General features: G+C 33.8%; 1 protein-coding gene across 6 annotated transcripts in view; it reads right to left on the reverse strand.

The window, feature by feature from the left end:
* The window catches only part of FYB1 (FYN binding protein 1), a 147,388-nt gene that overhangs the window by 8,321 nt on the left and 123,275 nt on the right, over positions 1–15,792 (reverse strand). For 4 of the 6 annotated variants that reach the window (XM_076007984.1, XM_076007981.1, XM_076007983.1 and 1 more), the window contains 5 exons: positions 14,939–15,076; positions 13,178–13,203; positions 10,440–10,506; positions 7,510–7,609; positions 6,896–7,058 (listed from right to left, as the gene is read on the reverse strand). In XM_076007984.1, the coding sequence (XP_075864099.1) occupies positions 6,896–7,058; positions 7,510–7,609; positions 10,440–10,506; positions 13,178–13,203; positions 14,939–15,076 (494 nt within the window). Of the gene's footprint in view, positions 1–6,895; positions 7,059–7,509; positions 7,610–10,439; positions 10,507–13,177; positions 13,204–14,938; positions 15,077–15,792 lie in introns of those variants that run through there. The other 2 variants (XM_076007982.1, XM_076007985.1) reach the window with 2 other exon arrangements.

Genomic DNA, 15,792 nt, shown 5'->3' on the forward strand with positions numbered 1-15,792 from the left:
AATTTTACATGTGTCTCTCAAAAGAGAAAAATATGTGAAAATAACAAGGTTTTAGAAAGATTGTGGATTTTGTATCAGGGTCCCCTGAAATCTCTTTATCTGAACCTATATTTGGGGCTAAAATGAAATTTGAACACTTCTCTACAGATAGTACAGACTTTTTTATCAGTTAAAATTGGTGGTTCTGCTTTCATTTTGGATTTTTTTCTTAAAACAAATTGGAAAAAGAACAGCATAATAGTAAATGTTTCCATGTTCCGATATTCATGTTTAGATTAATAATTTAAAAAGGATGTGTATGAACTGAAGCATTTGACATTGAAGTCAATCTCATGTAAATTGTTACGAATATGTAAAGTCTTTGAACTAAAATTGGAAGATAGAAAACAAAAATGTATAACAAATTTTATACTGTTGACCAGGTGCAGTGGCTCACACTTGTAGTGCTCATCCCAGCACTGTAGGAAGCAGAGGTGGGAGGACTGCTTGAGGCCAGCCTAGGCAACACAGCAAGATCCTGTCTACACAAAAAAGAAAAATTTAAGAAAATCAACAAAACAAAACAAAAACAGTTGCCAGAGACTAGAATTATTGTAGCATCAAATATATCTCTGGCTTTTTTTAGAACAAAAACAAAAACAAAAACAAAAAAATCCTCTAGGAAATTATGAGAAATGAAGTTCAAAACAAAGAGACTGTAATCACCTTGTTTTTTTTTTTTAGAAATTAATGATTTTTATTTTCTTATGCTTATAGATAATGTACTTATAAAAATTCAATCATGCTAAAATTGTGTAGATCTAAATGAAACACTATTTCTGAAGAACTCTAAAACAGTACTTTATATAACCAAAGTCAATCATTCATGATATACAGTATAATTACCTCAACTTTACAAATTAACTCTAAAAAGTATATTTGCTTAGATTCTCAAACCCTTATTCCATTCCCTCTTATATCTTGCCTGTTCAAGAGTTCTAAGGAACAGCTTTTTCTTTTGTTGAACACTCTGTTGTTGTTATGTGTTTGTGTGAGATACATAAACATTAATGATTGTGGATGTTGTTTAAGAAAATTGTGCTAAGGAGGTGGGGTGTGGACGGTACGGTGCTGCTGAGATGTTTCCAGAAATGATGTGATAACATGGGGCTTGTTAGCCATAAATCACTATTAGATAGCTTTTTTACAGAGTGAATGAATTTTAATACAGCATAGATTTTGCTGTCTAATACCATTAGGAATCTTTGCTAAAACTTCATCTATTAAAAGCCTGATTCATGACACTGTCAAAACAAATGACTTACCATAAATTTTAATATAATTTCTCCATTATAGTTCTTAGAAACAATTTTTTTTTTTGCAGTAGGAAAATATTTTCTTTGCTCACATGTTATATGTACATTCATCATAGGGAATGTTAGTGAAAAATACAAACATGAAACAAACGAACAAAGCATGTTTTGTGCCATGTACAATGCTAGGCTGCTATGTTTAGTGAGCCCTGTAATATTGTGAGTTCTGGCACGCCAGGGATTTTCACATACCACAAGAAATTATTATTTGGAAATCTCACATTCATAGAGCAGAACACAGTGGCTTGAAACAAATGTTTTGAAATATGTGGTGGGGTAGAGTTAGTTAGGAAAGTGACGCCCACCCCCCATATGTACCAGTTAATTTCTCCCCCAAATGTTTGCTTGCTGTAGTGCAGATGTGTCTCAGAACTAATGATTCGCCTTTGAGAAGGGTATTGTGAATATAATGTTACCGAAAAAAATAAAAAATCATCTTTGGGAAAAATGGAAATTATCTTCATCTGATATTTTCAATTCTTTTCCTAATAAAAATGACAATAGAATATTTCATCATTATTTCATTCGTTGTAGGTAATTCCAGAAATAAAGTTAAACTGACTCTATTTGGCCTTTTGCAGTTTAAAAACAATAAAATCATATTGCATAGATTTACCCAAGCAAGTGGAACAATGTCCAGCTTCAAGGGAAAATGCTCATAATGTGATAAAAAAAAAACACAAAATGTGGTGTATAATACTGAGTACAAATCATTACATTAGTTTTACAAAAATATTCTTCCTCCTCTTTTCTGTCTTTTTTTTTTTTTTTGAAACAGAGTCTCACTCTGATGCCCAAGCTAGAGTGCCATGGCGTAAGCCTAACTCACAGCAACCTCAAACTCCTAGGCAAACTCCTGGGCTCAAGTGATCCTTCTGCCTCAGCCTCCCGAGTAGCTGGGACTACAGGCATGCACCACTATGCTTGGTTAACTTTTTGTATATATTTTAGTTGGCCAATTAATTTCCTTCTATTTTTAGTAGAGTCGGTGTCTCATGCTTGCTCAGGCTGGTTTCTAACTCCTAACCTTGAGGGATCCTACCGCCTCGGCCTCCCAGAGTGCTAAGATTACAGGCGTGAGCCACTGCGCACAGCCTGTCTCTTTATAGTTGTTTCTGGGGCTTTATATCTGAATGACTTTTGCAATTTCTAAATTTAAAAAATTTTTCATCAGTGAGATGTATTGTTTAAGAATTGAAAAAAAATTACTTAAGTAAAGAAATGATCAACTGGATTTGGAAGGACGTAAAGTACCTTTAAAATCCCTCTTTCTTTGATGTCAAAAGGAAATGGAGAACATTTTGGCCACAGATAAATCAGCTCTTGTCTCATTCCACATTTTTTGTAGAAAATTTTTCTCCAGCGACAGAAGGTGGGAAAACTCACAGCTTATAAGACATCGAGTTGTGGAATATGTGGAAATATTAGTGAGAAATCCTAAACATTTGGGAATGTGCCAGAAATATATATTTAAGATCTCAACACTTACATAGTACACGCTTCTACAGATCAGTGGGTAAGACCTGATCGAATATGATAATGTCTGTAAAGTGGCTTGTGCTCCACTCCACAACGATGAGGGATTGTTGTTTATGCCTTAGCTTTTAATTTCTACCATTACAAACTTTAAGTTGAGGTAAGCTATGCTTTTTTTTCTTTGATGGATTAAAGAAAAATGAAGAGTAAAGATAATATTAGCATCACCACGGTGCTGGATTGCAAATGCCATTGCTACTAATCAGAAGATGCTGAAATAGAGAACTGAAAGATTTAGAGGCTCTCCAGTGATATATAACAAGCAAATAACATTACTAAAGCTAAGAGAGAGAACTATATTCTAAATAGTTAAACTTTTCAACAGACTTCTTCCTGTGAGTATCTATATATCAGACTTGCATCTGGCTATACAACTCCAGTTTCCAAATTGTTACATTCCATCCAGCAAGCCCCAGACAAGGTGCAAGGCACTGTGCAATATGTTGGCAATACAATGTTGAGAACATTTTATTGAACGATGGCAATTACAGCAGCAAAAGAAGTATCATGGAATTGGGGAGAGATTAATTGTGATGGGGTAGACAGTGGGGATGCCTGTAATTTTACATGACAACTGAGTTGTTTTTAATTGACAATCATGGGCATTCCAAGTTGAATAAAATAGCATAGTAGATGAAACAGCATAGTTTATTCAGGGACTGACAAGTAAGTTGTTTGTATTTCTGGAGTGTCAACTGTATAATAGATGGGAAGCAGCAGTTGGTGAGGGTGAGTCATAAAGGGTTCTATGTGCTAGCTTAAAGACTTCATTTTTAAAAATAATACTGTGGTAACATTGTGGTGAGTGGATTGGCTGAGGGTAAGGGTGAAGACAGACACATCATTTGAAAGGCTATTGCAAGTATCCAGGGCAATTGTGTGTTAAATCCACACAACAATCATCCCAAATTCTACAGAGGTGTGTGAAGAATGGATTCGAAATGTGAAAAAATTAAGAATGTCAAGAATCCAGTGCAAAGAAGGAATAAACAGCAGGTATGGCAACTAAATCTTGGAATAATTCTTAACCTGAGAGGCAGTAGCAGATGCTCCTAGCACCCCTCCCTTAGGTCCTAACCCTTACCGTTTGAGTGCTCACAGATCCAGCTGATGACACTGGCATTTACATTTTTTTTACTGACGGCTTTTTCTCTGGCTTCCAGAACTCTTTGTCAGCTTGCCCAGCACATGAATTACTCCCTCCCTGCCCATGAATAGGCTTCAACTCCTAGAGAACAGGAGTTGGAGTATCAATACCCCAATTTGTTTCCCACTGGATGGGATAACACTGACACTCAAAGTTCCCCAGCTTCAATTAAGCTTCAGTTATCCAAGTGGTAACTTTCTTGAACAACAAGGCTGTGTTCCTTTCCCTGTCTTACTTCTCTACCCACTTACTGGTGTTTCCCAGAATCACTTTCCAAATGGGGATGCCAAAGGAAGACAAAATTCTGCCCAAAGAAAATTGTTATGTAAAAAGCAACAGGTATATAAGTGCTACCGATACAATCATCTGGTTTCCAACCTATGTGAGATGGACCCCAAACCACCTGAGAACTGAAGTAGTTATCATTGAACTTGGAAATTGTAAAGTGCATTGGTACTGCACCAGGAAAAAAAAAAAAAAGAGATAATTACAGGGTTAACATGAAACTCCTGGCTGTAATCTACCAGAAGTTTATTAAACGTTTCCACTTCTCATTTTTAAAAGACGATGAATTCTAAGAGGTCAGGAGCCCTTCATTATTTGCAATAATAGTACTTAGAATTATTGATGTTCAAATAGGAAACAATAGTAGATTATAAAAATATCCCTGAATGGCTGCTGCTTTTCCTCATTTTTTTTTCAGCTACTCTTTTTCTTTTTTTTGAGATGGAGTTTCACTGTGTTGCCCTGGATAGAGTGCATCATCATCATAGCTCACTGCAGCCTCCAACTCCTGGGCTCAAGCAATCCTCCTGCCTCAGCCTCCCAAGTAGCTGGGATTACAGGTCTACACCACTACACAGAGCTAATTTTTTCTATTTTTTATAGAGATGGGGGTCCTACTCTTGCTCAGGCTGAACCTAATTCTTGACCTCAAGCGATCCTCCTGCCTCAGCCTCCCAGAGTGCTAGGATTACAGGCATGAACCACAGTGCCAGGCCTTGCCTTTCCTCATTCTTAAGGTCCCCTGATTTCTAGGAAGACAGAAATCTCTTTAAATTTCTCTTACTGGTGCTATATCTACTCCTTCTTGTTTAGACCCATACATGTTTGTCGATGAGGTCATCTATATCCTTGTTATTCAGGAATAGCACCATCAATTACCTGGGAGCTTGATAAAATGCAGAATATCATGCCATTTTTATAAAGGCAAGGTGGGAAATAAAGTAAAAAAAAAAAAAAAAGAACATCAGACCTCACTTTAGACCTACTGAATTAGAATCTGCATTTTCAACCAGATCCCCACTGACGTGTAAGTTGGACTTGCATGCTTTAGACCGTATTTGTTGCTAAGCAGAGGAGCTTAGGTCACCATAACGAGATTTTCTTCTGCCATACCAAGGACAAGATGTGCTTGTACCTTGGAGAGAGGTCTACAGGACAAATACTAGGACAATTCTCTGTTGTGAAAAATGTGAAAGCATTTGGAAAGTAGAGGAAAGAAAACATCATTTAGACTCATCCCCTTATTCAGCCACAATTAATATTTTGGCATAATTTCTTTTTGTTTAATTTCTTTTATTTGCATGATTTTTCAACATGGCTGTAAATCCTGCCCCAAATTATTAATAAGTAACCTTCTTATCTCTCAAACTATTATGTCATGAGAAATTTATCAATTATCATAATCATTAAAATATTCAATTGAGTATATTCATCATAATATTTAATTATTTAAAAATCTTTGAACTTTCTAATATTTTTGATGACCTTTTAATGCATATAGTTTTTTTTTTTGCATTTAAAGCTGTTTTCCTTAGGGTAGATCCCCACAAATGTGAGTCTGAATGGGAGTTTCCCTGTCTCCTGGGGCTCTTTCTATACATTATCTCCAGTAAGGTTCAACTATTAAGATTACACTGTCCCTGCTCTTTATCTTTTGTACTCACATTCCATCTTTTCCTTCAAAAAGCCAACCACACATACCTTTATATCCATTTCCTCCACCCTTGAGTCACTGTGTTTTATTCTTGAAACTCCATTTCAGTTCCTGTCCCTGAGTCACCTTCCTCCTATTAACATTAAACTCCAAGTCCATGTTTTCCATGCAGATGAACCAAGCTGATATGGGGCAGCTGTGCTGGCTACCCAGTTTCAAATATAAGACAACATAATTTTGAATTACTCTACCCTGGGCTTCCAATAAGCTTCTTTTTGAAATTTGACAAAAATATTTCCCTCTGTCAGCTTTAATAGCTGATAAACTCAAAGAGGACAGAGACTCTTTTATATTTATTTGGAATAGTATGTTGCACTGAGTGTGTCCAAAGAGGAAATAAAATCAAGTGAATTTGCAAGGTAGGAAAGCTGAAAATTCTAGATGTGAAATACCTAGAATTCTACATAATTTTAAATTCTACATAATTTTAAAATCACGCCAGAGCAAGAGCCACTCACTATTTTAGCACACTGGTTCTCATGTTAGTGTACACATGAACAAGCTAGGGAAGAAATTATGGTCACAGATGTCATCTAATTCCCAGAGCTCATGATTCAGCAAGTCAAAAGTGGGTCCAGGCAACTGAAATTTTAATACACACACAAGGACCGTATTTTGAGAAGCACTAATTTGGCATTACCTTTGATATTAGAGGGCATATACACAATGGTGGTAAATGAAAAGAGAATGAAATAAAATACAGCACAACAAAAACTCCAGTTTCTTAATGCTTTCTATAACTCACAAGGCATGGAGTAAAAGGAGTTGGTCACTACAGGGGAAAACAGGGTGGTCACTACAACTTGTTTGGTTGTTAAATTCTCCAGTGCTGCATACATGCAGCGTTAAGCAATGACTTACATTTTCCTTCTTCGTTTCTGCAGAGAACTTTGGTATCATCTGTGTTTTGTATAACTTCAAGAGATTCTCCAGGTTTTATCTGTAGATCTCTGGTCCCCCACTTTTTAGAAGTTAAAGAGGCAGCCACTTGGGTTGAATAAAGGACTCTAATTTCACCATCATACTATAAAAAGAAAGCAGAACATTTAAATCATTGCTTGATGTGTATTATTATTATAGTAACTCATTTATTGACAGTTTTATTATTAAAGTCTTTGCTAAATAGTTCAGTGTTTTCAAAAGATAAGTAAGAACATTTAAGAAAATTTCTGGGGGCAAACCACTCATAACCTCACAAATCTAATGTAACAACTATTTTTAGTACCTTTTTATCAAGGTTCAAAGGACAATTTAGACGATTATCACAGTATGTATTTGTGCATTTATTACAGCTTGTTTAATCTCTTATAGGAATAAATTTAAATGTAAAAAAAATTTTGTATAAAATAAAGGAGTTATGATGGCTAACTGTAATGTCGATTATTACAATTTTAAAGTGTGCCTTTTGGAACTTAAAAATCATGGGTTTTTGCATTAGTACTTTGAACTTTGTTTAATATTTAAATATGACATACTTTAAATTTTTTCCTGAAGTCTTTTTCTTCTTTTTCTTGCTTTTTTAGCTTCTTAGGGTCTTTTTCTTCTGTCTTAGCCTTTCCAATATTGATTCCTTGACTAGAATGGCAGAACACACATAAAAACAACATTTTGTTTAGAAAATATAAAAAGAATAGTGTATAAGAGAGATTTAATTCATAATATTAAATTTTTGCTAAATTTTGTTTTCAATTAATTATTTTTCTTAGAAATCCAGTACTACCTATTGTAATAAATGATGACATTTCATAATGCTTAATGGAATCTTCAAGAGAATACAGATTATGAGAGTTAGAATGGAAGTGAGAGATTCTCTACTTCACTGAGTCAAATAAAATCACTGAGTTATAATTTAAACAGGGTTGCATATCAGGTTGCATATCAGGGTTTTATATGATTCAACCTATTCTTCAACCTCTCTATATTTTCAGCCTTTCCCAGATAATTAAATGGATTAACCAATGTCATAGAAAAGGCTTTTTTAAAAAGAACACTTTCTAAAAACTGATTTTTATGGCTTTACAAAGTTTACGTGCTAATTTTTTCACATCTACTTAAAATGGAGCCAGAGTACAGGTTAATGAAAAAATTTTAGGTAAAAGTTTAGATTTTAGATATTGTAAGAAGGAGCTTCTTAAAGAGGATGGCTAATATTCAATCTTTACCTTGATCATTTTATCAATTGTCCTTTTGTGGGTGTATATGTGAAAGACAGAGAGTGTGAGAAAGAAGAAGAAACATATCCTAAGTATTTTGATCAATTAACAGACCTAATATTTAAAAAAAAAACAAGCCCTAGAATCTAAGTATAGAAATTCACTATATCTCATAGATACTAACCAGACTGAAGTCATAACCATAATATAGTGAGTAAGCCTAAGAAGTGACTTTCTAGCCTGGCTATACATGGGATCACCTTGGGAAGCTTTCAAAACATGCCATGCCCTTGCCTGATTCCTGGAAATTCTAATTTAATTTAAATTAATTTAAAATACTAATTTAGTCTGAGTGGGGTCCAGGTACTAACATACATATTTTAAAGGCTCCCAAGTGATATTAATTTAAATCCAAGGTTGAGAGCTATTCACTAGGGTTAAGTATGGATGTTAGGGAAGGGCTGTGAATCTCTTCAGAAGGGAATTTTAAAATTAGGTTATGCGTGAATCATGAAACATTTTGCACACTGATAATTTTTATTTAGATTATTTAAGATAAAGTTTTGTTTGTAGCCAATTTATTTAAAATGTTAGATTCTTAATTTTTAAATCTTAGCATTTAGCTGGTTCACTGTGAGAAGAACTGGCACAGTGTCCTGTCTGAGGATCTGCATCTGTGCCCAGCCCCGCCCCCCCCATGGTAGTCTGGGCACTGCTGAAATCATTGCCCCAGATTAGCCCTCTGAGGCTATCAGAACATACATGAAAGTTTAAAATGCCCTACAAACTATCTTTCAAAATAGTTTATTGAAATTTATTTAAAAATAGACTGCCACATTAGAGAACATAAACTTGTTTTAAACTCTGAAAATAAGAAATCGGGAAGAAAACAGTCCATATTAAATAAAGTTTCATCAGCTGGGGTTTATTTTGCTTGAAGAAAAGGGCCAGTGTGTGGCTCTGGATTTCTAGAGAGCCAGTTTATGGAATGTGGTGGCATTTCTACAGTAATATAAAACGAAAAAATGCATTAAGGAACTGTCAAGGATTGAAACACCAAAGGTGAGAAATATTAAAACTTGGACATACTACTAAGATTAGATTTTTGTTTCATGGAGAGTTGAAAAAGGAGAATGATTCTCTTTTCACCTTTCTTATTTGTTTTGCCTGTGGAGCTTGATCTTCATCTTTGAATGACAGCATATTTTCCCTTCAGATTCTTTGATCTTGAACTCTTGCTAGTTCAATAAAATTAGTTTAACAATGTTGGTAAAAAATAAATACTTTGGAGTTCATTCACGCATTTTTACCAGTACATCTCAGAAGACACCGCTTAGGATATTCCATTTATGTTACTTTCATCCTTTAACTTATCAACTACAAGACCTTTTTATTCATCTTTCTTTTTTCTTGAAAAATGTAGGGAAGCGTTCTTGCTTTTATATACAGTATGTATCAGATCACATTTATTGCACATTTATTGGTATATGAGAAGGTGTCTTATGTTATTTTCTATTTCAAAAGAATTTTCAATAGGATCTCCTTTTGTTTAACTTATCTAAACAGATTTTCATGCAACTTTACCTAAAATTAAATTGAAACTTTAGGTAAGCCGAACAATGTCACTATTCACTGTTGACTTTTTTTTTTTTTTAATTTGAATGGAACCTTTGAGTTTCTGATGCTTTTATGAAAAAGAGACATACCTAAAAGCCCTTCTAAAAAAACATCTTTTTTTTCTATAAAAGAGAACATCATGTAGAGGACAGAGGTGGCTTGAACAACATGAGTGAAGGCTGAGATGTAAGCTAAGAAGTATATTCAAGACAACACCGGTTGGAGAAAATAGCAAAAATAAAGGGAGCAGATGACTCAGTGAGATCAGTTGTGATCAGGATGTCAAATATATTTTCCCAGTGCATGAATGAATAAATGAACGCACACACTGGTGAGTCACTAGGCAGAGGTTAATCAGGAGAGGAGGAGCAGAACAGGGGAGAAGGGAGGAAGAAGGAGAGGATGGGGGAGGAGGGAGGAGGGTTTAGGGGAAAGGTAGGAGGATCAGCTCTGCCCACTCACAAACCCAGCAGAGGGGTTAGAGCTGGGATCAGAAAGAAACACAGCTTTACAGAGGACAGAGCAAACATAATTGCACACAGTAGACTCACACCCCAGTGTGTTTTCATTTCAGTTAAATTTTCTTGGGCAATCTAATTTTCATTATTTCATTGTAACCAAATCATTTTAATTACCTCATCTCTGCTGGCGGAGCAGGGAAATCAGAGGCATCCACATCATCATAAACTTCATCTCCCATGTCTAATGAAAGACAGAATATTGATGGTTGAAATATTGTTAGTTTAAATTTTGATATGAGCATTCAAGAATTTTCTTTTGTTTGATTTTTATTTTTTGAAAGAGAGTCTTGCTCTGTCATTCTGGCTAGAGTGCAATGGCATGATCATAAACCACTGCAATCTCAAACTCCTGGGCTCAAGCTTATCCTCCTGCCTCAGCCTCCCGAGTAGCTGGGACCATATGTGCACGTCACCACGCCTGGTTAATTTTTCTGTTTTTTATATAGACAGAGTCTCCCTCTTAACTAGCCTGGTTTCGAACTCCTGAGCTCAAGCAATCCTCCCACCTTGGCCTCCCAGAGCGCTAGGATTGTAGGCATGAGCCACTGCTCCGTCAATGATGTTTTTAATATAAAGATTGCTTCAGAGAGAATAAAAGACATTTTCTTGGTTTCTGGGTACATTTCTCCTGAAAGCACTCTCTGTTCCTTAAAGGGGTGAGGTTCTTATCTCCCTGGATGGTTCTGTTAAATTTTCCTCAAAAAAACAGTGACCATAATTGTAACTATTGTTGTCTGGAAAAAAAATGTGGAACAGTGACTGTGATTATTTGAAGATCTACAAGTGTAATGAATGAAAGGAGTAGCAAATTGTTAACAAACAAATCAACATTACTGGCCATTGTCAGGAAGAAGTGGAGATTGAAATCAAGAATCTTATGGGATTTCGGGTGCTTTGGCAATATATATCATTTTATTTAAATGGCTCTTCCTCCCTCTATCCCTCCCTTCCTTTCTTCTGTCACTGATCTGTTCCTCATTATCATTTCATTTACTTTGCAGTGATAGGAGGAATGGTATCACCTTCAAATGGAAAGAGTATTTATCTTAATAAGATACTTCTGATACCAGTAGGTGTTGAGAAACAGTATTGGCAGAAAATCTGCCATGACCTTAACTAGGTTCAATGGCTTTTCCAATCTGCAGATATTTTTCTTCCTTCTAGACATCTTGTTAATAAAGTCAGGAAGAATGTTTCCTCTCTGTACGTATTCAGTTGCTCCGCAGCAAATTAAGCTGAAGATATGAACTAAAGAAATCACAAATATTTTAAGGAATGATTACCATAAAAAGTTGAAATGCTCTTTGGTAGGGCCAGGAATTGATTTCCTTTAAATGTTTCTCTCTCTCTCTCTCTCTCTCTCTCTTTCTCTCGCTGTCCCTCTCTATATCTACAGATATAATTAACCTGAATTCTCACACACACACACACACACACACACACACACACAGATATCTATCTATCTATATATAATATGTATAAAAATATTATATAAATAATAAATATATAAAAATATTATTATATATTATCATATATTATTATAATATTATTATATATTATATATTATTATAATATTATTATATTATATATTATTATTAATATTATTATATATTATATATCTGACATATATGTGTGTATGTGTGTGAAAGAGAATTCAGGTTAATTATATCTGTAGATATAGAGAGGGACAGAGAGAGAGAGAATATATTATATATATGTATCTAGATATATATCTGTGTCTGTGTGTGTATATGTGACAATTCAGGTTAATTATGTCTGTAGATATAGAGAAGTACAGAGAGAGAGAATATATTATACATATATCTAGATATATATCTATGTGTGTGTGTGAGAGAGAGAATTCAGGTTAATTAATTTCACAGCATAAAACTTTCTCAATTATATGAAAAAGTCATTATAAATACTTTGAAAAATACCATTGGTTTCCAGAGAGTAAAAAATTCTACTCCATGTACATGCACTTAAAACACACTCGAGAACAAAAAAATTAAAACGAGAAATGCATTTCTTATTGAATTGATTACATTTGTTCCATTTTATAACTACTTTTTGCAGAGCAAAGTTTTTTGGATACTTTTTGAATATTATAAATTAGAATATAAGCATATCATCAGGTACTGATCAAATTGAGTTAGTCCTTTACCTATTTTCAAATTGATAACTGAAAAGAAAGTTCTAATGTCAGATAAAATGTTTGGAAGAATAGATTATCTCTGTGTTGGCTTGCTCTTTTAATTGACTTTTAATTTAAGTAAACTCTTTGAAAGCACCTCAATACTCTTATGAGATATTTTATTTTGTTCGAAGTAAATTTTTAAAAAATCTCTTAAAGATCTGTCTCATCAGGGATAAAAAATAATTGAAACTGTACAAGGAAGACACTGTGTTACATTTAAAAATTGCCAAATGCAATATTAATTATACATTTAAAAAATCAAATAAATTAGATTTAAATGGGCCTTATTGGCACACAATCCAGCAAGTTTTTAGATATCTTTATGCAGAAGTCCCATATATCAAGCATGGACTGAATTGGGATGAGGGGATATAGTGGTTGTTGGTGCTTATTTCTTCCCACTTATCCCTAACTCCATAGCAGCTCCTGGAAGAACAGTTTTAAAACCATGAATATTTTTAATTTTTTAAATACTTCTATTTTATTCTTGAGCAATGGTGGCCACTCAGGTGAAGTTAATTGCCCAAGGTTACATACTTTATTATTTTCAGAGTCAAGACATTAACACTGATATTGTGACTATATCCAATGCTTTCCACTACCCTATTTGTAAGAAATAAAGGTATAGAATATACAATTAGCTTTTATTACTTACCCAATTGTTTAGGGGGAGAAGGAAAACTGGAAAAAAATGAGAACATAATTATAATCAGACTAATATGAACATGGAAATTGGTTATATAGGAGAGATATGAACAGTCAATAACCCAGAGGAATATAAAGGTTAATTAATTTGTAGATCATCATTCCTTTCTCATCCTCCATTTCTCCACTAAATTCAAGTTTCTGTCCATCAATTTGGAATTTAGTAAGACTGTTTTTTGAACCCCAATGTTGACCCAAAAAGTCAACAGTCAAGAAAGACACTCAGTTGGTTTATTTTACCCACAATCATTAGACCAATGTTTTCAGATTTGTTCTGAGGTTTACATAGAGCATTACATAGAAAATTTACTCTGAGTATCACACCAGAGTAAATTTAATGGACTCAGTATTTTTAAGTCATTGTGGCATACGTATCTCTGGCCAAAACTGGTTAGTTGCATTAAAGAGTAAAAATGTAAAGTCAAAATCAGTAGAGGACAAAGGAATATGACCATGTTTTCCCAATATGTACATATATACCCCCAGGAGAATGGTGCATGAGAGGAATATCCACGTAAACTAGAGAGTGAGAGCTTATTAACAGAAGTGATCTGATTATTAGGATTAGGTGGCATTTAGTTGCAACAAAAAAAGACCTGTGCTTTTATTATTTTCTGAACTATGACTTCTAAATACACACACACACACACACACACACACACACACCCTGTCCCTCCCCCACATTGAAAGAATGGTGTACAGGACAGGAATCAATGGTTAAAGCAGAATGTGAGGGATCATTAATTTGAATGATTCAAAATCAGAATTCAATGGTGTGTAATTGAAGCAGGAAAAAAAATTCTCTTATCTTAAAATAAGGATTATATTTGCCTAATACTGCTCAAGAGCGATCTCACGTTTTCTTAAAATTTCAATTCTACTGTTTATTGTACTGTTGTTTTGGTATTTCACAAAAGGGTTTAAAATGAGCTATGCTATATAGAATTAATATCTTACAAGGACTTTAGTTAAATGTGGTGAATTTATTAGGTATACATAAAAGAGAAAGACTTTCTTGTACCAGGAAACATGATTAAGATCCTTAAATTTGAATGTATGGAATTTATACTACATGCTTATTTTTGGGATGGAAAAAGAATAATTTTGGCTTACTTTTTATTTAGACAAACTCAAGATATTTAGAATGATTTCAAAGAAGAAATATAATTCAAATAATATTAACATGTCATTATTAGGGAACAGAGTTACAAAGATTTTAAATACTGTATTTAGAGAAAAGAAATTCCAAATCATGTCCTTTATTTCCAGCAAATTAATTTTTATATGAGAATGTATATTTTTAAGAGTAGTCAATATAAAACACTGTATAGTAAAATGTGGAATTGGAATTATGAGCTTTTAAATGAAATACTACAGTTAAAAAATCCCACTAAATGGCATGTGTGTTTGTGTATGAGTGTGTGAGGGTGTATGTGCACTTGTGTGTCAGTGTCTTTTTGTGCACATTTGTGGGGAAAGTGACATATATCTTTGAACTACATGATGATTTTTGACTACCTGGGCTCCTCTAGGTAATGCATGAGTTTAAAGGATGACACCATAAATGAGGCTAAGATGATTAATGGGAAATAACATGAAGATGGTTTAAGCCTATCAGAATTTGGTTATTGATTATTGAATATTAGTAGCATTTTATTAAATAAATATTAGTGTAGTTATTGTGCACTGGATTTAGTTCATTGATTCTTACGATGAACCTTCGTTACTGTCTGACTCAGAGACTTTAGGTTTCTCTCGTATACTTTTCTTTTTGTCATCTTTCCCCTTTAACATCTTCAAAATCCCCCAGGACCACGTGTTACTCTTCTCTTCAACCTGTAGTGTGGAGCTTTGGAGCACGCAGGCATTGATCAGAATGTAATAATTAGTGGTATGTGAAGACATTGCATGGACATTCAGATTCTTTATATTTAACTGCATTAATCATTCAGGCAGGAAATGACACATTGTATTCAATAAAATGATGCTATTAAACTTATAGATCATGGTGTTTTAATACTGCTACTACAAGGCTAATCATTTTTTTCTATCGAGAGAGTTCTCTTTGTTCTTAAAATTTGAAGTTAAGTCAGTTAGGATTAAATTTTAAACATTAATTTAGCTTTATGATTAAAATTAAATAATAGATTTAAAATTTTTGAATATGCCGTTTTAAAATGGAAAGAAAATTTATTTTATTATTAACTTAAAGTATTTTTATTTTTATGAATTATTATTAAATATAATAATAAATATAAATATTTTATTATTAAGCTAAAGGATTAAGTATTCAGTACTAGTTCTGCCACGATAGCATATGGTCTCAATTTATTTGGGTTGCCTAATATTTATGTTATGGTACAAGGGATAATCGTGCAACTGATAAACTCTCCAGAGATTATTATAAAAGTAAATTATTAACTGATGAATAAATGATTGGAAAAGGTTTGTAAAAACATCTACAACACCTGTAATTTATCCCTTTTTCATTTTACTTCTTTTGTCATAGTCGAGATTCTTCCAATCTACCCTCTCATTTAAGTGCAGTGCAATTACACTTCCCGA

The sequence above is a fragment of the Microcebus murinus genome, chromosome 11, assembly GCF_040939455.1.
Source record: "Microcebus murinus isolate Inina chromosome 11, M.murinus_Inina_mat1.0, whole genome shotgun sequence".
Taxonomy (NCBI): domain Eukaryota; kingdom Metazoa; phylum Chordata; class Mammalia; order Primates; family Cheirogaleidae; genus Microcebus; species Microcebus murinus.